Source organism: Alligator mississippiensis, chromosome 12 (assembly GCF_030867095.1).
Source record: "Alligator mississippiensis isolate rAllMis1 chromosome 12, rAllMis1, whole genome shotgun sequence".
Lineage (NCBI taxonomy): Eukaryota > Metazoa > Chordata > Crocodylia > Alligatoridae > Alligator > Alligator mississippiensis.
In genome coordinates, this window is record NC_081835.1 from 7,994,701 (window position 1) to 8,018,771 (window position 24,071).

A 24,071-nucleotide genomic window follows, 5' to 3' on the forward strand; every position below is an offset into this window, starting at 1 on the left:
TTCTAAACAAGGTATTTAATTTGTTTCGTGGCATCTAGGCACATGGATGTTCTTCCCATTCCTGTACAGGAATTCAGTTTGGAATGGGTTGTTTTTTCTGCCTTTTATTCAGTGTCTTGGCAACTCCTTACATCTGTTCATTACTTGCCAGCTCTCCCTGCTGGCAAACCTGGATTATTGCACACTTAAGGTTTCGTTGTCTTCTTTCTTTTGTAGTGATGTAGTTAGCTCTGTTTTGTTTTGTGCCAGTGTATTTTTCAGTATTTTATCTGGTGGGGGGGGTGTTGCTGTTCTCCTCTTCCAGCCTAGTAACCTCTTTGTGCCAGAGCTTTTCCAACTTATTTTTTGAGGGAATCTTGGACTTGAATCTGTCACCATCTGTACAAAGGGTTTTGTTTCAAAGGGGCTCTAGTCTTTGACAGTCTTGTGAGGCTGCAGCTTAGTAGAAGAACATTTTGTAGCTGCTGAAGACCACTTTATCTTCCCTGTTCCTCAGCTTGGCACACACATCAGTGCTTTCTTTCAGGTTAGGCTAGTTTACACTGTAGTGGCTGCCTCTTTACAGCAGCAGCAGGATGGTAGTGGGGCAACTTAGCTGGCAAATTTTTTGGCCACCAGAATTGCACCAGTTCTTCTGAGTAGAAGAAGTCGCCTTCTGCTGGCAGAGTAGTGTCTGTAACTATGTAGTGTCATCATTTTGTCAGCTGCAGGGTATGATCTCTTCATATCTTCAGCCTGTAATAACTATACTGGCAGAACGGTGTCTTGTAGTCAAAGGATAAATCAAATGTGCTAAAATGCCAAATTCAGGGCTAAAAAGGTGGGGAGGAGGAGGAGTGAACAGTGCTGTCCTGGGCCAATTCTCACCCTGGTCTATCTGTTCTCTGGTGCTCTCTCTCTTGCCCTCCTCCTTTTACTCGGGTGTCAAGTCACTTCCAGTGAGTGGTTCCTAGTTTAGCTATAGTTACAACTCCGGGAGTAATTCTGCACTGGTGTGAAGTTCATTTAATCGGTCTCTCCAAACTAGTGTTTTGTGGTTCACAGATGGGCAGAGATCTATCAGAGCCTCAAAAACAGAAGGTTTGAGAATATATCTTCATTACAGCCTTTCAGGGTCATAGTCACGAATGCAGGTTATATTTACCCGTCAAGGTTAAATTAATATTTCCAAAACTAATATTTTAACTTTTTGTGGTATTCTATTGTAGCATTGCTTAACTAACTGGAAAGGTAACTGGTAGAGTCAGTTTTTCTGTTTACTTTCTCACTGCCATTCTCAATTTGATTTATTTTAGTTAAGAGGCTTGCAACTTTTTTTCTTTTCAGAAGGGGTTGTTTTTAGGATTTCCTCTGGTAGTCAGAAGAGGCATGCTAAATCTGTTACTCTTTTCTATTTAAAGTACAGGAACCTTTTATTTTAAACTTGGTTGCATTTCTATTTTTTCCATAATTATATATTAAAAACACCAGTGTATCATACTTGCCTCTTTAGGAGGAGCATTTGAGCTATATTCTCCCCTCTTCAAGCCATGCATTTATTTCTCTGTCTTAATTTTCTGGTTGTCCTTAACAGTAACATGGTACTCCTTTCTTCCAGTTCAAGAGACCTAAATATGACTGTCAACTGGCCAGAAGGCTTTGCAATAAGCAACATTTTCTAAAGCAGGGGTTCTCAGCCTTCTTAGATGTGGGGGCACAGCTCAGAGCTACTTTGACTGTTTTGCAGAGGGGGGGGTTGATTATGGAAAAACAATAGAGCATTTCTTTTATTGCAAACAACTCAAAAGGATCACGCCAGGTTAAAATGTTTTTGGCACTATGGATTCTTGGTTAATATCTCTAGATTTATCTTGTGAATAGTGTGTGGGTGTTTGCCCACTTAACAGTGCTAATATTCTGCAACACCTTTTTGAGAATCACCAGGTTAGAGGTTGATTACGTTGTCTTGGTGCATGCAAACCGATCGGTTCGTTGTCAAACTTGTATATGTTATTGGTAAACTAGTAGGCTAACTTCCTCTTCCTCCTTCACTTTCAGTTTGTTTTTCTTTTTTAAAATTAGTGCTCCATCACATTCTTACTCATTTTGTTCAACCCATCTCCTGGCATGCCTCAGCAGGCCTTGATTGAAATGGACTCTAACAGAATTGTAAAACTGATTAATATATTTTTATCTTGATCCCTGAGGAAGTGCTCTGTTCTGAAGTGGCCTGAAACTTGTTGCAGTGCAAGTTCTTTATGTCAGGGGTACCTAAACTGTGCTGCACGTACCCCTGTGGGTACACAAGATTTCTCTGGGCGGTCCATGGAAGAAATTGTGTAATGGCGGATTTAATATTAATTAAAGTACTAATTGGCATTTAAGGACTTAAAGTATAAAAAGTATGCTGGTAGGGTGCTGTTAATCTTGAAAGGGGTATGCAGTAAGAAAAAGTTTGGGAACCTCTGCTTTATGGTATGCAGTATAGAAAGGCTGAGTCTGTTTGTCCATAACATGCTGTTCAGGAAATTGCTGTCTTTTGTATATATTGTAGTTTTCCAAAAACCTATTACATTTTCCCTGGCCTCAAACTTGCATTGAAGTTGTAAGGTAAAAAACACTTTGGAAGGAGGTTCTTTTGAAGTTATTTAAAATAAACTAAGAGCCAGACTTGTGAAGTCAAGTGTCTAAAAATACTTAAGCACCAACAAATCTAGAAGACTGATAGCTTGTGGCAGCAGAAATACAGTATCCAGCAGGGCTGTGTGAAGCTTCAGTCACTGATTAGATTTGGCCTGATGCAGGGACCGATTCTCTGAATCAAATTGGTAAAAGCATCTGAATCGATTCTGAAGCTTTTCTGAAAAGATTCGTCTGTAGACTAAACAGGCAGCTGATAGCTGCCCTCCAGCTGGTAAATTTGGGGAAGGAGAGAGGGAATGGGTGTTGGGAAGGGAGAGATTGGGGCTGGGACAAGCTGCCCAGCAGGGTGGGGGGTGCGTTACTCGGGGAGGGGGGCGAGGGGGCATGGGATGCGGGCGCAGCAGTGCTGGGAGCCAGGGCTCTGCCCTGCTGTCGCTTGCCCGGGGGAGGGGTTAGGTTGCGAGCACGGCTCGCTCCAGGCAGAAGGGGGCAAGCGGCAGCAGGGCATAGTCCTGGCTCCCAGTGCTGCTGTGTCTACATCCCACGCTCCCTGTTTTTCTCTGCCAGCTGGCAAGCAGAGGCAGTGCCTGCCCTTCCACAGCGGCTGGCAAGCAGTGGCAGGGCAGAGCCCCCGCTCCCAACTCTGATGCGGGCACAGCAGCGCTGGGGGTGGAGGCTATGTCCTGCTGCTGTCCGTAGTGAGCCATGCTTGCATCGCGCCCCCTGCCCCCTCCACATTGGCTGGGCTAGTGGCAGCAGGACATAGCCCTCGCAGCTCCCTGGGGCAGAGGCAGGCACAGCCGGAGGAGCCACAGGAGAAGCCCCTAGGGCTCCCCTGCCCAGCCCAGCCCAGCCTCCCAACACTTAAAAAAAATAAATAAAAATAATAATAATAATAATAAAAAAGCTGCAAACTTGGTGGCTTTGGCACTGATGATTGGGGCCTTTGAGGGCTTGTGGCAGAGTCCCCCCACTCAGTGGGGTGCAGCGGGGGCTGCCCCATGGCACAGGTGCAACGCAGCTCGGCAGGGTACTGTGCGCTGTCTGAGAGCTGGGGCGACTCTATGCGTCAGCTGGAGCCCAGTACCACTCAGCCCCAGCTCCCAGGCAGTGCGCAGCTCCCTGCCGAGCCATGCTGCACCCGTGCCATGGGGCAGCTGCCACATGGATGCCAGGCAGGGGGGTGATACCCACTGCCCTGTGCTGCACACAGGGGCTCTGCTACAAGCTCCCAATTGCCGCTACTGCAGCTGGTGAGTGTGGGGCGTTATTTATTTATTTATTTATTTTAAAGTGCAGGGGCTAGGCTGGGGCCGGCCGGGGCAGCCATGGGGTCTTCTCCTGTGGCTTCCCCTGCCCGGGGAGTGGTTGGCACACCCGGAGGAGCCGCAGGAGAACCTGCAGCCACTCAGCTGTGCCTGCCTCTCCCCGGCCGATCCAAATCTCTCTGAATCAGCGCTGAATCTTACGAAGCCGATTCAGCTGAATCGATTCAGGACAGTGATCCGAATCTCTGAATTGAATTACTGTCCTCCGACTTGGCTGAGTCCGAATCGAATACTTCCCTATTTGCACAGGCCTAGTATCCAATGTGTTGTAATATCTTTAACAAATGAACAGAGGATGCAGCGCCAATCTGTTTTACAGGCACTGTTACCAGTAACTATGGAAGAGAGTGGTTGCCCCGGGGGGTGGGATTTAAGTGTAGTTCAGCCCTATTCTTTTATTGTCAGATTGGTTTGTTGACCATGGGCGCTTCTACAGGAGATGCTTACTGCGCATTGTCCTAATAACATTATGCAGTAGTTAACACAGCAAGAACCATGCTAATATCATCCTGTGTGGTGTTATTAGGTGAATGCACAGTTAGTGTCACTAAATAACCCTGCACCAGTGCTACTGTGCAGTAACTTTAGGTATTACACATTTAGTTGGTGCTTTATTAAGGAAGTACTAAACTAAATGTACAATACCTAAGGTGCATTAATGAATGTGTAGATACGCCCAGTGTGAACCAGAAGAGGGCTGATTGCAGTAGTATGAGTATTTTGTATGCAAGTGAAAATAAAAATGGTGCTCACTGCCAGGTGGCTCTTTTGAAGTAAAAATTAAAAGCGTTCAGCCTTAGGATATGGGGTTATGTGCTTTTTTACAACATGGCCTATAAGACTCGTACATAAATATAAGCTTGAATAATGGAAGGTAGATTTCTAAATGGCTTCAGTTTGCTCATCAAAATGCTTATGGTTATAGTGACCTTTATTTTAAGACTTGCATAGATTTCAGTCGGGTATATAGAGAGCTGTAAGGGCCAGATATGGTTAAAATAATCAGTATTTTATTCAGTGGTAGATACCACGGTATTTATGTTACACAATAGCACCTGAAAGTCCCAGGTAGGATTGGCAATCGGTATGCTGGGTGTTATGCAAATATAACAGAAGATGGCTGCTGTCTACAAAGTGTTCAGTCCAATAGTTGGTAAATCAGTTGCACAATCGGAGATTAATTTGTGTTCAACTCTGATAAGGCAGAAGAACACTTAAAGTCCTTAAATTTGCATTTAAAAATAATTTTGACATCCTTGTTAATGCTAAAAGCATTTCATTTTGTCCTGTCTACCTAGGAATAAAATGAAATGCTTAGTTTATGGCTTTTTGGCTGTAGTTGGTACTTAAATGTATACAATTTTTAGAATTCTCTGAATAAATATTATGCTTTTCTGTGGTTTTGCTTTGCTCTAACATGTCTGTTTTGCAAGTGTGTTATTTTTTTTGTGTTTACCTTTTTTTAATTTAGGGTCCAGTGGTCTCAGTTTAAAGGCTATTTTATTTTCAAACTGGAGAAAGTGATGGATGATTTCAGAACTTCTGCCCCTGAGCCACGAGGCCCTCCTAATCCAAATGTGGAGTATATTCCCTTCGAAGAGATGAAGGAACGCATTCTGAAAATTGTCACCGGATTTAATGGGTATGTAACTTTTCAAATCCAGCCTCATTTGTTGATTTGCACCGTTTTTATTGTTTCACGTGTTACAGTTTCTTAACCTTTATGTTATGGTATTGACTTCCACATTCTCATTCTGTTGATAACATATATCATAAATAGGTGACTTTAGCCACCACTGTCTGTACCAATTAAAGATATCATTGAACTTTCAAATATTTTTTTTATAACTCTTCCCATCTTGTGGCATTTGTCAGTTGTTTTGAAATGTGGGATTAATTTTATTTAACAGGCATTATTAATGTAATAGAAAATGTATACAGAAGAAGTACATTTATAGTTTTAAAATAAGACTTTAACACATCTTGCGGTATTTGGCTTTTTTAAGAACTTAAGTCGTCAGTATTTGTCCCTGTATTTTTCTTGTGACAGGTTAGTAGCTCAGCAAAAAAACAAAACTAACAACAATGGCACAGTGCAACAACAGGACAAATTGTTGAACTTTATGGGTTTGTATTTGTAGGTCAAAACAACCATATGTTCAGTGGTTGTAAAAGATACTTTTAGAATTTGAAGGATTGTCAATCATATCTCTAGAATTAAGTGTATTGTTGCCGCTTATTACGTTTGTACCAAGGTCTTTTTATTTTACTTTATTTTTGAAGCCTTGATTCTTTATAAATAAATTGATTTTTCTCCACGAACGTCTACTCTCTTATTTGGTATATCCTTTTTATGACCTTTAAAGTACTTTTACATACCTAAATGGAGTCACAAACTTATCAACTGACCGGTTTGTTGGCACCTTTGCCTCTTCAAAGATTGACTGGTTTGGTATTTTGCGATTTATCAGAGAATGGACATATCAGAACTTTTTTCCATGTTAGCCCTGAAATTGCAAACATTAAAGGTTCTGGGAACTCCTGCAGAGTTTCACATGACTGAGTTCAGATGTGATTTTTCTTGAAATGCATTTGTTTATATACAGAAAGCTTCAGGTATATTTACGTGTAGATTGATTTATGGCAAATCTTAATACCAAAGATTTCTACTGAAACCTATATTTAGAATGGGGAAATTTAACTTAGTCTTCACTGGCTAGTATTAATACTTGGGATACTTTCACTTGTTCAGTGAAGAATCCATACGCGCATCTGGGTTTCATGTTTTCAGTATGTCAGAGCTATTTTTGCTAATGTTGCACTGCTTACCAAAACTCAGTCCTCTCAAAACAGGGAAGATAAATATAATGAGAAACACAATATCACGTAGCTCCAAAGCACGCTTGCCAGAACCCCCAGGGGACTGAGCCTTTTGTACTGTTGAAGTTTTCCTTCTTGCCGCCCAGTTTCGAAGTGTTACTTGCTGCAACGCTAAGGAAGAATTCCAACATGGTTTGTCCCGTGTTCTTTTAAATGTTTAAAACCACAAAGTGCCGCCAGGAGGAGGTTTTATAATAATGCTCCTAAAAGACTATTAAAAACGTACATTTTACAATCATGAATGTGGCAACATTCAGTGTAGCGGTTTAGACAGCTGTAATGAGTCTACAATCCTTAAACCATCAAGAATAGGTCTCTATACCAAAGCACGTAACAAAACAGGCCACAGTTTGTGCATTCTCTTATCTCCTGTTTTTGTAGCTCTGTTTTGCTATATCACCATCAGTAATTAAACTGCTTCAGTTTATTGTAAATTAATCAAAATTATCCTGAGCCTGGCTCCTACAGCTTGACATGCATACAAAACTTCTAAAACTATATAGTCAGAGGTTTTGGAAAAAAGGGTAAATGCATTGTTTCATGAGATTTTGTTTCCTTTGGCAGAATCCTACTTCTGTTACTGGAGTTTGTTGTTTGCCTCTTTGCTAGCTGTCCGAATGCTGATGTGGCAGTGCGTATTTCAGCCGTGAGTGTCAGTCTGTATCTTTTTGGCAGTGCCTGGTGTACTTGCAGAACCACGTTCTTTTAACTCACTCAAGACCTTTACTCGTCTTCAAATAAATTCTTAGAAGATTTCATTCTTTTCCCTCTATTCTAGTAAAACTGGAAGACTTTTTCAAGAGCACCTTTTGGAAAGCTTGGATATTGTGAAGGATTCTACAGAACAACAAAGAAACTTTGTTGTTACTGATAGGGCTTTTGAGATGTGCTCCCTGGTATTTTTTGTTAGTCGGTTAGGGGCTCCATCTGCTTCAAAACATTTGTGGTGATGGCCTATTTTAATTGTTTTCAGATGCATCTGTCCATGGCCCTCACTTTTGATTACTAATTTAGGTGGCTTCATTTCTTGGATACCATGGTGATAAGTACCTTCAGGAAAATAGAAACAAAGCTTAGGCTGGAACTTGCAACTTGCACACTTACACTTCTAAACCTATTTTGATAAATGGGTGCAACTCCGCTAGTATAAACAATCAGGTTTGTTTAGGTTCATGCACAAAACTGCATCAATTTTTAAAAATTAATAACCTAATTTAAAATCGTGATTTAGACTACCTTATTTGCATCTTCTGGTCAACTGTAACTGAAGTGTGTCTGGAAGTTTGCTACTTAAAAACTCATTTTACAGGAAACATTATTTTGGAGTGAATTTCTTTTACAGGAAGAGATATTATGTTATGTAGTGCCATCTACAGTGCATTAAGCAGAGTTCTTCATTTTTACAGAAATTTTCCAGGGACTAGTACTTGTTTTTAGCCAGGAATATTATATCACAGTGAAGCTTGTAGCTGAGTTAATTGTAAATCATTTCCCTCTGTACTTTGAAGTTGCAGAGCTTATTTCATGGAATTTATCACCCGAGTAGCCAGAATTCCACTGAGTCTCATGAGCTATTTCATCTCTTTTTAATCTTCATTCCAAGTGTCCATTATTCAGGAAAGATAAATGAAAAGGGATTTCATGAATTTTCATCTCTTCCTATTCTACTGCTAAAGCGAATTCATAACTCTGTAAATGGATGTTTAATAAACTTCCATTTTTAATTTACAGTTCAAAGATTAGTGCTATTTCCCTATGTGTTTTTCAGTTACCTGCCTTTCACAGTAAATTAATCTCTAAACACTTATGCACAGCTTTAATTACACTGATCTGTGTGATTGAGTTTGCAAATCATTTAAATCTTTTAGTGTGGTGGGGTCCTACACACTTAGCGCTTGAGAGAATGATTGAAAATACTGAGAGGCAGCAAAACGAAGAAGGATTTTCTGGTTTGCCATTTTTCTGAATAAAACAAATTCCCCACAGCTGTAGAATAATAGAAATAACTTGATCAATAGCAAAGATGTTGGAGTGGAAGATGCAGGAAATCAGACTGTTGCCAGGACTGGAGTCTTCCTAATGAGAAAGTTGAACAACAATAAACACACTTGCCTGTTCACAACAAGGTGAGAAAAATAGCCAAAAAACCATTCTAGGTCACAGTAGGAACATCAGGGACATATATGTAGGGAAATATCTTTTTATCTCAATATCAGAACATTCATTCAATTGCTAACTTTCTCACTTGCTCTTTTACACAAAAGTGAATATCTGTTCTGGAAATGTTTGTGTGTTGTTGCTGGATCACTGCTTTAGCAAGCCTTACGTGTATTATGCTATCATTTGTAGGCACTTGAGGCTAACCCCGTAGAACTGGCTCAGATCCACAAAGAATAATTTGCCGAGTCTGACAGTCTGCTTTTGTTCCTCAGGAGTGAAATAAAGAACAGGTTCTATATGTCATGATTTGGGTATATGATCGTAGTAGATACTTATTGATCAGCATTACTGTTTGCTAGCTGTACTGTCTGAGGCATTTGGAGGTAGGTTGGAAATGCAGTTGAACATTTCTATTGTAGGCTTGTATTGCAGTATACCTGTTAGTGGTTTTACATTAAGGTTTATACTCCCTTCACTGAACCATAATACTGTACCATAATACAATGAAGCATCGGCACAGCACAGTGGGTGATGCTTTCTTTCCATTGTTATGAAACATATTGAGCCATTAGGGCCTTCCAGTAGGGTTTATGCCAGTGACTGATCACATAGGTTGCAGATGTTTCTTCCAAGTCCCTATATTTTTGGTGAAGAGTTGGTCAGATGTGTGTTTGAAAAAAAAAAAAAAAAATGAAATAGGCTTCTTTCTCTCAGCTTGTGGAATAGTTTCTTTATTGCACGCTCAAATTTATTAAATTACCATCATTTTGGGAAACTGGTATTTTTGTTTCACTGTTGCAAACATCAAATGTAGGACCAAGTTGAATGTATTTACATTGACACAACTGGTGTAAACTCTTCATTTGGGAGTCTTTTATATTTCTCATATTGAAAATATACAACCTGAAGAATAAGAATTATGAAACACTGTCTACTAGCTTCATTTTTTTCCAGGTGTAATGATTTCAAACTCAGATAAGCATTCTAGTAGCGCAGAACTTCTAGAAAATTGGGCGACAAAATAGATCTACTGTAAGTTGATATGCAATAAATGTTACCTGGCAGCCCTTACAAGGAGATCGGCTAACATTAAATTTGTAAATGTATGAGTACTTATTAGACATTGCGTATGTGCAGTATATTTAATTTGCTGTAGCTAATATTTGACTAGATATGAAGTCAAGTGCAGAATTGCTGAATAGAGACTGCATGTATATGGACGTATTTGTGTAGAGGGTTAGCACGCTTGTTTGTTTGTATATACTTGAAGACATCAGAAATAGTAATTATACTTGGGATGTTTACATTTGGATGAGGAAAATGGAATATATTAAAAAATGGTATTTATAACCATTAAAGTTTTTACCTGGTGTACTAATTAAAAACTTAAAGCATTTATTATAAAAACACATTGTATGATCAAAATAACTACAGTTTGAGAGCCACTTCTTGTTTTTAAGTCTTAGTAGCATGTGAAGCTTGAAACTGTTCTACTTTTTATGTACTATCCAATAAATATAATCTTAAACAGCTACTGTTACTGACTTTGTTTCCTGAATTGAATTCTGCCTGTTCCTTACTAGAGTAGCCTTAAAAATGTGTGACTTTTGGGATGGTGTCTTATTACACACTGTTTTGTTGGTAAAACTGCTCTAATTTGCTAACTGCATATACAAATGAGAAATACGTAACTTAGTTACAGCTATCCTGATTGTCACCACTAACTTTCCAGAAACTTTCAGTACTGGTTGAAACCTTTTTAGCCCACAGGGGAAACAGTAATGCTGTTTCTCCCTCACAATCTTTAACCTGCAGTATGCAAACTTAACTGTTTTAACTGTATTTTATTGCAGTATTCCCTTTACTATTCAGCGGCTCTGTGAGTTGCTGACAGATCCAAGACGGAATTATACAGGAACTGACAAGTTTCTCAGAGGAGTGGAAAAGGTATGTTTGTCTTCAGATGCATCACAGCTAAGTTGCAGCACACCCTTTGTATAATAGTTAAATTACTTTTGTTAGCTTCATTACTGCTCAAAACATGGTTTGCTCTTTAAAAGATTAAATGAATGCAAAAAAAACAAAAGTTATAAAACATACCTCTGACTAAAAAACATGAACTCTGGGCTAGGTCTGTCACTGTTCTTAGTCAGCCCTTGACACTCCAACTGTTGTTCGTAGAAGATATAATGCCATTTATGATATAGACTCCCAGCAGTAAACAACCAACTAATTTAGACTGTTCAGAGTCTTTTGGGTGGCTTAATTGTTTGAGATTTGTTTTTTACTGCAGCTCAGTTTTGGTCTTAAAGTTTGGAGGAATGCTTTAGTGAATAGGACTGGCTCTCATGTATTATTAATCCTCAAGTTTAGAGCCCTTTTCAGGATCAGAAATGTTTCCTTTTTCTTTTTTCTAAACTGACAATATGTTTTTTGTTGTAGAATGTCATGGTTGTCAGCTGTGTGTATCCATCTTCAGAGTAAGTGCGGACTTTTCTTTCAGCTATAGACTTTAGGTTTATATTAGTGGGCTTTTGTCTGTTTTGTGTTCTCTGTTGCTGGCAGTAGTGTTATATTACCTTGCCAACAGTAAGACATGCATGACAAAAATTTAGCTACTATTATCAGTGGGTTAAACAAGTAGTAAACAAATTCTGTTGTGCATGTTGCTTGTTTTACCCCTCTAGTAACTTGGGAGTGAAGAACAAGTTTCATAATCCAAATATATAGCACAACTGACTTCTTAAAATAAAAAAATAATAAATGTTCTGATAAATCTGTGTCATTGCTTGTTTTTAGACTGGCATAATTTGCACTTCACAACTGATGCAATTAATTTGAGATGAGGGCAAGGGAATCTAGTTTCATGTCTTCCACAGCTTTAATAGTTTAAAGAGTAATTCCATCTCTCCTGTCATATTATTCTCAGGGCTGTCCTGCATGGGGCTGTTTAAATTATTGTTCTCCAGTACCTCATGTTGCTTTACATTATAGTAGTAAAGGTATGGGCGTGCTCCAGCTGGGACTTGAATGCAACACCTACAGGTTTAATCTGGATACAGTGGTTAAAAATAGCAGGAAGATGCAGTGGTCCGTGCTTCAACACAGGCTAACCACTTGAGTAGATACCTAGGTCCTTAGTGGCCTGCTAAAGTGTGTGCTGCCTTGGCTTCACTGCTGTTGATACGTAAGCTTACTAAATTCAAAGTAGCTCAATTTGTCTACTTGGATATACTTTCCAGCTGCAATGTACACCTATCTTATAGACATGCGATAGCTATGTAAGCAAAATAGCTCCCTGAGTAGCCTCTTTTCAGCACCAGGAGTACCTCTGTCTAATTCTAGGTCACTTTGGAAATAGATTCAGGTAAAACATAAAGAAGTGCCAGTTAGTACCAGTTAAGAGAGACCTTGCTAAGAGCTACTCTGCAGTAGCTTGTACTTTAAAGTTACATGGCAGCTTGTTGCATGCAGTAGCTTTCATAGATTTTTAGGGTTGGAAGGGACCTCAGCAGATTGAGTCTGACCCTCTCCCCTGGGCAGGAAAGTGCTGGGGTCAGATGGCCCCAGCCAGGTGTTTGTTGCATAGATAAGCTTTAAGTCTGAGTGCATTAAAGATTGCAACATTAGATTGGGCCTAGAGAAAATGAAGGGGGAGTTGAAGGATTCGAAGTTCTAGCATTTTAATATATATCATTGTCGCAGAGGGAAAAGTGATTTGACTGTAGAGTGCTGTCTAAAAATGGAGTGTCCCAGGTATCTGCTAGCTCAGTCCATCTTTCTGGGCCTAGAGTAGTACTTTTCTCAACTGCATCCAAATTTCCCCATAACAACATTAATAAGAATGATTTAGGCAAAATTCAGGAAGGAGCTTCTCTAATGCCTCATCTGAAGGCATGGCTGTGGAGAATTGAAAGTCATCACAAAGTGGTAAGATCTGAATGTGTTCTTGCTTGGAGGCCTGGAAAAGCAGTTCTGTGGGTAATCCCCTGTTCCCATAAAGAGAAGATTGAAAGGGAGAAGTTCACTTTCAATGAAGTTTTGGGGAAGAAAGGGGTTATCTTTCGCATAAATGTCATGGTTACACTTGAATTTTACTCGGGCCACAAAAAAATGGTTTCTGTCGAGCTTAATCTTTGAAGATACAGTTCAGCAAAGATTTATGCATGTGATTAGGGAACATGAGGATTTTAAGGAAGATACTCTCATCATGAGAGAGATGACAATGCACTGAAGTGGAGGCTCCAATTATTTAAGTCAGCTTAGCTGTAAAATAAATTCAGAAAATATACCCTGTTTACGCTGTTTTAATTAAAGAGACTTAAAAAGTCTTAATAGCTCATGATTTATTATATTGCTAAATATAACTTTTTGATTTCTTGTAGGAAAAATAATTCCAATAGTTTAAACAGGATGAATGGTGTAATGTTTCCAGGAAATTCACCTGGTTATTCAGACAGGTAAGTTTAATAGTATCAAGAATCAATGTGCTTATTTTGGAGGGGAGCAGTAGGATGTAGAAATCTTCTCTAGTTTTGGAAGTAACTAGCAAGAGAACTTCCCACAATGTATGGCAGCATCCTGCTTACTGATTCAGACTTTTTTTTTTATCTAGTTCATATAAAGATGGAATGTTCTGTATGTTGCATGTTGAATAATGCAGCTTTTGGCAACTAAAATGTATTAGCATGTTTCAGATTCTCTGAAACTAGAATGTATCTAATCTTAGTCTATGTGTAAGAAATTACTTTGCTAAAGGGATACATTTCTTTTTTCTTTTTCTTTTTTTTTTTTTTTTTTTGTTTAAGATCTAACATAAATGGTCCTGGAACTCCCAGACCAGTAAATCGACCGAAGGTTTCCTTGTCAGCTCCTATGACAACAAATGGATTGCCGGACAGCACAGAACATAAAGAGTCAAACTTACAGGAAGCAGAAGAAAAAAACCACAGGTTGGTGATAAATGTAGAGATTTAATTATTTTCATACTTTTTCACTTAAAATTCTATACAAAAAATTTAAAGCAAGTTTTTTTGATTTTGCTCAGTATCAGTTAATCACACGTCTCAGAAGAACTGAGGCAAATACCCACATGTCTACATACCATGTACTTACTGCTGTTTGTGCATCTATCAGTCTAGCATGTGAATGCAACAGAGATATTGGACTGTAACCTTTTTTGGCATAATTCTGTCTGGCTTGGCTTGCTTTATACATTTAGAGTAACCCAGATCTTTTAAAGGCATGAGGATGTGTAGTATAAAGTGAGTGAAGAGTAAACAATGAACTGTTAACAAATCCTGAGGGTGTGAACAGGCATTCATGTGAGTGGCTCATGCAAATGTGTTGCTTGCCTCTGGCTGCCTGCACCTCCTCCAGGCAAGTCAGTCAGTGAGGAGAGGGGTGGTGGGTCCACAGAGGTGCTGCCTGTTCCAGGGGTGGACAGGTTGTGGGAGTTAAAAAATAGTCCAGTCAGGGTTGGTGGGGAAGGGTATAAAAACAGCACAAGCCCTGGGGCTCTGGAGAGTGGCTGCGGTTTCCCAGTTTCAGGGCTATGCTAGTGAATGCTTGTACACATTCACAGGCTGGATTAAATCCTCGCTAAGTTGCATTAACCCCTTGCCAGTCTAAAGTTCACCTTGGACAAGAACTAACCTTAGGTTGGGCATGCCATTTTTAGGGTGACTTAAACCCTGTGAATGCTTGCACGCCTGAGCATTTAGGTCGCCATAATCTTGGTTAGGGCAGTCTAAAGGTAATGCTTGTAAGTGTCCATGTTTATATACTTTCAGATGCTAATACCAGTACAACGTTTAAAATGTATGTTTGTCACAAATAGACAGTAACAAACCTAATGCAAGAATGTGTGGTTTGGACCCATCGGACAACAGCCTAGTCCAGAGGTTCCCAATTTTTTTTATTGCGTATCCCCTTCCAGATTTACCAGCTGCCTGTGTACCCCTACCAGCATACATAATATTTTAACTCCTTAAATGCCAATTATTACTATAATGAAAATTAAATCTGTCATTCTGCAGTTTCTCCCGTGTAACCCCCAGAGATGTCTTGCATACCCCCAGGGGTACATGTACCACAGTTTGGGAACCCCTGGCCTAGTCCTTCCACACTTCTTAGATCTTGGGAGAAAAAGAACAGCTTTTGTCTCATTGATGAAAATTTAACCAAGCTGAGCTGGCACCAGTAGGTTGAATTCTACAGAGTTGGGAGTGTCTTGTGAAAAAATACCTCCAGTGCTGTTTCCTTTGCCTGGAATAGGTAGTTCTAGATATGATATGACCTGGAACTTTCTTGTAGCAAGTCATGGCTTCTTTTGTTACTGTAGGGAGTCACCAGCATGTGAATCAGACAGTGTTCAAGCTAGCCCTGTTAAAAATAAACATCCTGAAGATGATCCTGTGGAAGCAGAAGGACACGAAGTAAAAAGACTTAAGTTTGACAAGGAAGGGGAAGCTAGAGAGACATCCAACCAAACTGCCTCCAGTGAAGTTTCTTCGGTCATGGTAGAAGAGACTGGAACATCTACATCTCAGGATAAAGAAAAAGATCCTAGTTGTGTCAGACAGCATTGTGCAGAGGATGAAGAGGAAGGTATTTGATTTACTTGTATAACATGTGAAATGTTACTTTTTTCTGAATGCGGGAATTCTTTAAGCAAGGCTCTCCAACTTCAAAGTGGCTGACGGCCACGTTTCCCTGGACCATAATAGCAGGGGCTGCATAACAGGAGCTGCAGCTTCCTGCGGTGCAGCATGCACAGGGATGGCTCCCCTTCACCTGCTGCATTACATACAGGTTCCCCCGGCACCATGCACTGCACTATGCTGTGGGTGCAGGAAATAGAAGCCAGGGGAAGAAGCCCAGAGCCCTGGATGGTTAGTGAGGCTGCAGCATTGGGGTGGGAGTCTCAACCAGGTGGACACCCAGAGACTGCAGATGCGTCCAGTGAGCCACCAGTTGTTTCCCGATGTTCTGCTTTCTGACCTTCCTTCTTGGATCAGGTGGTCAGTATTGTGCTGTCAGTGTAGTGCTTAAATTAATGCAAAGTAGATGTTAAGTCCTGCTCTTTGTCTTTGAAACCGAATGTCACTCAACACTTTAACTCTCAAATCTTGCTAGAATTTTGATCCAAGAATCACATTTGTATGGTAATTCAAAGTACTAAACAAAGAGTCCTGATAAACCGGTACAAAGTAAAGAGAGAGAGTTTCTTCTCTAGAAGAAACAACATTGATATCAATTCTCTTTCACTTCCTTTCTGAACTTCTGTCTTCAGGGTTTGCGTTTATTCATAAAGTAAATAGTAGATTAAACTTTTGAAGTGTGCTTTGTTTAAAACAATAGTGTTCTAAAAACTAACATGTAGGGGAGTTGCTACTTTTGGAAAAGATATGTGAGGTGGTAAGAAAAGGCAATTTGTCATTTTAGGCTTTGGTATATACAGTATACCAATATTTAATTTTTAGACTAAGTGTTTAAAAATATTGAGTGTGGTGAGTGAAGTAATGCTTTACGTTAGGGTCTAGTGGCTTTGGTAATTTTTTAAAGAAAAGTATTTAAGATGCTCAAGACTCTAATTTGTTTTTCTAAATTTTTATAATAGAATAATCTGTTTCCTAGCATAATATCTAGGGTTTCAAACTAATCGAATATAGTTGTTGTCTTGTTTAAAAAGAATACTAAGACTTCAATTTCAATGCTTTCAGAATCCTTCATGTCACCAAGAAATGTTGCGCCAGACAGAAAAGATCAAGAAAAAGACACTGAATCCTTAACTGTGAATGAAGAGACCTCTGAGGAGAGTAATCAAATGGAGGAATCTGATCAATCTCAAGCAGAGAAAGATTTGCATTCTGAAGACAGTGAAAATAGTGGCTCTGTAAGTAGTGGAGCTGACTGCAGTGAAACTGAAGACTTAGGATCCTTTGCCAGTGGAACTCCTGAAATTTCATCAGAGACCCCTATGGAAAACAGCGACGAAGCCACAGAAGAACCTATGGAGCAAGACTAATAATTTAAATACACTTAGATGCAGTATTTTCCATAAGGCTCTGGTTTTACACTGTATAAATAATTTTATGTAATAAAGTGGACCTTTAGTTTTACAAGAGAAGCAGGTTGTAAAATAAACTCCATGGATTGAACCCTGAACGAGTTGTACATGTTAAGAACTGTGAATACCAGCTCATTCAGGTCCTGCTTACCGCTGAATTTTCGGTCTGGTCAAATCAGTGGTTTGTGTATAGTTTTTTTTATTTAGAATAAAAGTTTTTAAACTGGAAGGTAATTATAATTTTGACGACTTTTTTGGAGATTACCACACTTAGTTGTATGTATGCAAGAAAGCTTTTTGTCTTGTCTCTTTCTGACAGCTATAGCAGTTGCTCCATATTTTGGTTACAGTTTAAACATTAACATGTGAATTATAGGGTTCCATGATGGTTTCCAGAGTTTTATTTGAATACATACTATGAAACCTTAAGTTGTATGTTTAATGCGTTACATTTTACACACACATACACATTTATCCTCCCACAATTGTAATGGGGGAAATGTTCTATTTTTCTGTTTCTATAAACTAAATACAATGAATACTTTTTCTATGGGAAAAGACTGCATTCACCTCAGAGCAGTTTCATTTGCCTGTGAATATGTAGAATAAAATCTGGCCCATGTGAAACCCTGGGAATCTTAACATTGAAAGTACCAGGTTAGACACATTCCAAGAGAACTTCAGACGACAACGCTTTTATATACTTCTGAGGTGCCTGTGTGAGAGGATTTCATTTATTTATGAGAAAATGCGCTTTTTTTGTTGAGAAAGTAATCAAAACTTTAGCTTAAATTTTGTAGAAGGAATGTTTGCAAATCTGATGAGAATCTCTGAAAAATTGGACAGGTACTTGCCTTTTTGAGTTCTCTGAGCATTGTGAATATTATAGGAAAGTTTCTTTAAAAATTATTCTAAAGTATGCAAATGGCATTGGTATGATACACCACTGGATTGGGAGAATTAATATATTACCTTAGTTATGTACCTGAGCTAAATAACTAAAGTTTTTGGGGTGCATAGATATCACCATAATTTGTATAACGTTTTGGAAGTGAACTAAATATTTTTGAACATGCTACTTTGACAGCCAGTGTTACATTTTTTTTCAAACTAGCTCAAAGCACAACTACTGCTTTAAACTCGCAATATTTTCAAATTCCCATATTTAAAGACATGCAAGTTGCAACCTCCCAGTCACAATTACTGGCTGCCAAATTTATACCTGTTTCTTCAATTGTACCTTTTTGATATTTAGAATTTTTAAATTTCTGTAAAGTAGATTTTTTGTAGATTGTAACAAGTGCTCACTGCCATTGTGAAACGGTATATAATTGTATAATTTCTGTGTGTAAACTGAATGCTTGGGCTTTCAATACAGTATTCATATAAAGCAATAAATATTAATGTTATAAAATATTCGAGTACATTTTTATCAAAATATAAAACTCCCTTTTTAGTTTTAAGTTCACATACCTGAACTAAAAAAAAAAAAGACCTCTAAAATGCATGCTAATAGTTTCTGCTACTAGACAGTATGCTTTATATGTATCATTTTTGGGAAATACAGGTTTTGAATAATTTGGCTCAGTTTGTATATTTATAAGGTAATGTACTACTTACTGATTTTACCCATCACGTTTAAAGCAAACAGAGGACATAATCCAGGAGATGCTTGCCAAAACAAACAATTGATTAGTGTTCCCCAGACAAAAGGAAAAATCATACCTTATCAACTTAATTTTCATTGTGCAGAAGGGTTGAATGTGTATCATAAAAATTAAAGGACTGAACCAAGGTGTTGGAATTAGGAAAGTGTCAAATATAATGACGTAAAAAATTAGTGACATCTTACCTTTTTGTTGGTTTTGGGGAATACTTTGCCAATGAGAACAACATTTCTAAGTTTAGAGATTTCTGAAATTTTCTTTAGAATGTTTATTTGTGAAAATATTGTCAATAAACCTATTCTTTAAGCACCTATGAATTTTTGCTATGTTTATTTTAGCAGCACTAGTGCCACAGAATTGTAAAGGTTTGCACAACAAATCTCCATATATCAATTTGTAAATCCACGAATATTACTTTTTTCTGCAATGAGCAATAGCTAATAAAGTAAAATCATGCTTGAATATATGTCATAGTAAGTATCTTACTATTTACTAGTATCTGCATTTGAAGATTGCAATTACAACATGGATATGGGTAAGTACTTTTAAATTGATAATATTTGGTACATGCCGTCTCAAAGAGAATTGCTAGGGTTTGGCATAAATTGATTCCAGATCAGTACTCCTTCATATACCTAATGTGCACCACTCTGTAGATGATGTTTCCTTATTTAAATTATAAATACTTGTAATTACAAGGATGCATAGTATCTTTACACTTGTGGCTCAATATTTCCAAAGTTGGTAGATACCCACAAATGCCAGAAGTGTGTACATCTGGTATATATTTTAATAAATATTCATTTAGACAGAATGTGTTGGTCATGTGAGAGCAATCATGGCTGTTGTATGCACCTATGATTTCAAGAAGAAAAAAACTTGCAAGCCCTCTCATTTAAAAATAGCTCATTCTGAGACTGCAGGTACATGCTAGTTTGAATTAACATTAAGACTTTATATAAGATATTGTAGAAAACGTACTGTTCAGAATACCAAGGTAGGATGTCTTATTCAGCTCTTGAGACGGCATTCTAAAAGTCACACTGCTAATTTTACAATAGATAATTTAAATCAAAATACCTGGATAGTTTAGTACTGTTAAGTCAATTGGCTGCACTGGCACTTACAGTTTAAAACTAGCCATCATATTTATTGATTATTAAGTTATAAATGCAAAGGCCTTATTTCCAGCTTTATCAGGTTCCCTTCTGTGCTTAAGAAAGCACAAGTTTTCTGCCCTTGAATTAGAAAGTGGTGTTAGTCTTCAAGCGCACTAATATGAAGTCTATTTAATGGAAACTGGAGGTGTGCATCACGTATCAGAATTGGGTCCTTGGAAAGTAGCCCGGTTGAGTGGAGGCTTTGGATAGGATACCTTTGCATCCTTGTACCCAGTTTATGATGCCAGATTCAGTGAGCCTATGACATGAAATTAATTGTTATTACAGAATTAAAGGGCTCTTGTTTGAGGTCTCTCGTTATTCAAATAGAGGTCAAAACAATGGAAAACAAATCCTTAAATTCTGCTAGTCTCTGGATTTCCCAGTGCAACCTGCCCAAACTGTAAGGCCAAGTGCTTAGGTCAAAGATTGTGTTTAACTTGGTATATTGTGCACAGCCAACACGTGTTTAGACTTGGTTGGATTTTCTGCTGACCTAGGAAAACTAGATCAGATTTATATTCTATTTTATATAAAGTCTTCCTATATCTAACACTCCTTCACGCCCTGGACAAACTCCATCTAGCTAGTACATTGTGTGCAGAGCATAATTTTGTACCAGAAGATCCATGTCTGCAGGTTGAAATATTTGGGCAATAGGAAGGCCTCTGCTGGTCTGATCCAACGAGGGAAATTTCTTCCCAGCCCCATAATTTGAAAACTGAACTGGAATTGCAGTCAGTTTAAAGCCTGGCATAAATGATCCAGGAAGCTTTCTGAAAATGGTTGTCTCGATCATTGGGCACTATCTTGCTTGCTCTCTCTTTTTTTTTTTTTTCCCTAATGTGTAAAACTTCAGCTAATGTACTTGCTGCAGGGCTCAAATGAACTATCAGCTGATGTGCATGACTGACTCCAGATATACAAGTGAACACAATAGTGCCGCATTTCAAGGGTCAATACAAAACAATTGACATCCTTATTGGCTGAGGTTAAAAACCTTGAATGTGTGAAAAAATTCAGTTGGAAATTAGTCAAACATCTATTTCTGGAAGACCAGGAGACTTCCAATTTTTTTTACCCAAAATGATTGGCAGAGCCACTGTCAGTGGGAATCCATTAAATTCTTCAAACAGAATGGAGTTACCTTTAATCACAATGGGAAAAGTTTTCCACTCTTCTTTCTGCCGGTGTTGGGCTGCCTGAGAAATGCTAGGAAGAAGAGCTCTCTCTCCATAAAACCATTGTTCTATATTTTTGGTGAAGCCCTCTTAACTAAATCACAAGATTTTTTTTTTTCCCCATGGGAAAGTATAGCCTATCAAAATTTCAGTGGAGAAGAAGCTGATAGCAATCCAGCTTTTAAAAGCATTTTCAGGCATCAAGATGAACAATGATTGAGCCTCTGTTTATGGTATATGAACAGTCCCTATCAGTGTCTGCCTTCATGGAAAAGCAACATAAAAGAAATGTTGTTCATTAATTTTTTTTTTGGTAATTGAACAGTCTTTTGGAAGGAGAAGAATATTCCCGAACTGAAGCTGCACGAGGTTCGTTGGACAGCACTGGTGAAAATAGATAGACATTTGCAAAGCTGCATGCAAATAGGTGTTTGAATATTGGCTTGACCAGCACGTGCGCGCACACTCTGCACGTGCACTTTCCATCTCCCCGATGCACTGGTCCCCTGTTGGGCACCTAGGCAACCTTTGGACATCATGATGGCCTGCTTCACCTTTTGTATTTCTAAGTCCTCTTTTTACATGAATAATTCTGGTTTTGGAAGTACTGTAATTTGTTACATTACTTTTGCTTTTAGGCATGCTTTCCCCTTCCTTCAGAAATGACAAGATGCCTGGCTGGAAAAACATGTTTTATTTTGTGTGTATGGAAATAAAGAGAATATTACGTGCAGCTTTAGGCCTTAAGTAATTCATACCTGAATGATCTTGGGAGGCAAAGGGCATGAGCTGAATGAATTGACTTTCTCTTAAGGTTTTTCTGTGATTGCCCAATATGTGCTTCCTTGGCTAAGTCTTGGACACCAGGTTATGAGACTGGCACAACACAAAGAGTCTCCCAGATTTCATTATGTAGCTGGTTTGATATATATAAATAAATTGTGCCATGTCTGTTAGGGTAACAGTATTTGGATCTTGGGGAGCGCTGGATTTGCAGCTGTAGCTATTTAGAGGCTCAGTTGCACTGTAGCTTGCAGATGAAGAGAAATGGAGGAGGATGATACAATCACAGATGCATGAAGTCTACCGACTTCCCTGCCTGTTTTATTCTGTGGTACAACTTATAATTGCTTGGCCACCTCAGGTAAAGAAATGAGAAATTTTGAGGGCCATTGAACACTGCGAATTTAGCCGTGGTTCAGTATAATGTTATCTGGCATATGTCTTCTGTAATTGTGATACATGAGGAAATTCGCAGTGTTTAATGGGCCTGAAATGCTCCCTGCCACCTGTGTACTGTCGAGGCTTATTGTTAACGCGTGGAGTTGTAGTAAGAAATCAACATAAATGCTCAGCGGTTTCTGACTTGTGTAAGCGCAATCTTCCCTTAAACTCTGGGTTTTCTACGACATGAGCCCGGAGGGGGGAGGAGCCATTCTGATGTGCTCTCCCAGCGATAATAAATCAATCCTGTTAAGACTGAATGAATCATCTTTGATCTTCCTGATGTACAAGAAAAATATTCTGGCTATTTTTTTTTTAAAGGCAAACTAGTCTATCTTCTTATTCCATGTCCGTAGCCTCAGGGCTGTGCATAGGGACAGAACCCAAATCCCTTTTCATCTCTGACTGATGGATGTAACGTATTTCCCCTTACATTATGAGCTGGAAAGGAAACACAGCTGCCTAATGTTGGGATGTGGGACTTGGGACAGAGTCCACCCATGAACTGTTTTGGGACGAGGTGGTGCTAGAGCACGATTACCTTGCACGAACCTTGCATGTGCTCTATGCTAGACCGTAACCACTACCAGTGCAAGGTAATTAGTGCATCAATGATTCCTTCTCCGTCATGACGATAGTCCTGAGCAGAACTTGTTGGTCAGGCGTTACCTGGACCGGAGACGCTGTTTGCTGCGTGGTTCAACCACTCCCTTCATGTGTCTGAACGTGGCAGGGCAGGGAGCCCAGTTGCTTTTGAGACGGGGGGAGAAGCGACTGAAAGGTCTGGATTTTGAGGCAGGGAGAGCCGCTGAGGCAAGGGAGGTGCTACTGTTGATTGAACTCCAGTCACCTCTTTTATATATATTTTTTTTTCCCAGCTAACACAGGCATGATGGCTACCTGGATGATCCCATTGCTGTTTGCCGAGGGACGAAATAACCGGCCGACCTGAAACCTTACAAAGAGGGAGAGAAAAATCGCAGGCGCTGTGAGGAAAACCTAGGCCCAGGACGTTTCAGCTTGTGGAGCTTGACCTTAGCAACCGGGGCTTTGAAAAGGCAATTAAGCAGCAGCTGAGGTAACGCTCCCAAATGAAGCGGCAGCTGTGGATGGTGCTGAGCTCCTGCTGCAGGGGAAAGCCCAGCACTTCACCTCCGCTTCCTTAGGGCTCGCTTGCCCTGCGGAGCCAGGCTGAGCTGCCTCGGTGTAAGTCTATGTGCGGGCATTTGAGCTGCCATGAGCTCCTTCAGGTACTGAGGACTCTCCCTCAGCGACATGAGAGCAGGCGCTTGTGCCACGCTAGAAGCGTGCGCTGAGGAGGTGAATGGCAACCGGTCGCTAGTCCTCCTGGCGGGCTTGCCTGAGGAGGTGAGCCCTGCCAGCTCGGTGCGCTCCAAGCTGGCATGGCGTGGCACCGAGCCTGGGTCCGATTAGGCATCAGCAGGTCCTCGCACCTCAGCAGGATGGCAGGTAGGCAGCGCTCCGGGAAACATCGTGAGGCAGGTATTGTCCTGGAAAAGTCTGGGGGTGCTCTGTGCCTCTGGGGGTGGGTACGGCGTTGTGGTGGGAGCTCTTGCTTTTGCAGGAGGCCCGAAGTCTCCAGTCCTAGCAGCCCCTAGCAGCAGGCAGGTCCCCCCGTCCCTGCCCTGGAGCTGGCCTGGTACCCAGGGCTCCAGCCGGGCATCCCATCCGGCCTGGGTGGGGAGGCAAGAATGGAAAGCTTGTGATAGAGGATGTGTGTGTATGTATATGTGTGTGTGTGTGTGTGTGTGTGTGTG

The 24,071-nt window shown here is 39.8% G+C and overlaps 1 protein-coding gene across 2 annotated transcripts in view; it reads left to right on the forward strand.

The window, feature by feature from the left end:
* PPP4R2 (protein phosphatase 4 regulatory subunit 2) overlaps positions 1–19,037 on the forward strand; it is a 35,634-nt gene extending 16,597 nt beyond the window's left edge. For both annotated transcript variants that reach the window (XM_059715795.1, XM_059715796.1), the window contains 7 exons: positions 5,422–5,592; positions 10,844–10,937; positions 11,433–11,470; positions 13,376–13,450; positions 13,799–13,942; positions 15,334–15,599; positions 16,715–19,037. In XM_059715795.1, coding sequence (XP_059571778.1) covers positions 5,422–5,592; positions 10,844–10,937; positions 11,433–11,470; positions 13,376–13,450; positions 13,799–13,942; positions 15,334–15,599; positions 16,715–17,019 — 1,093 coding nt within the window. In that variant the 3' untranslated portion in view covers positions 17,020–19,037. The remainder of the gene's footprint in view (positions 1–5,421; positions 5,593–10,843; positions 10,938–11,432; positions 11,471–13,375; positions 13,451–13,798; positions 13,943–15,333; positions 15,600–16,714) is intronic.
* The last annotated feature ends 5,034 nt before the right edge of the window (positions 19,038–24,071 follow it).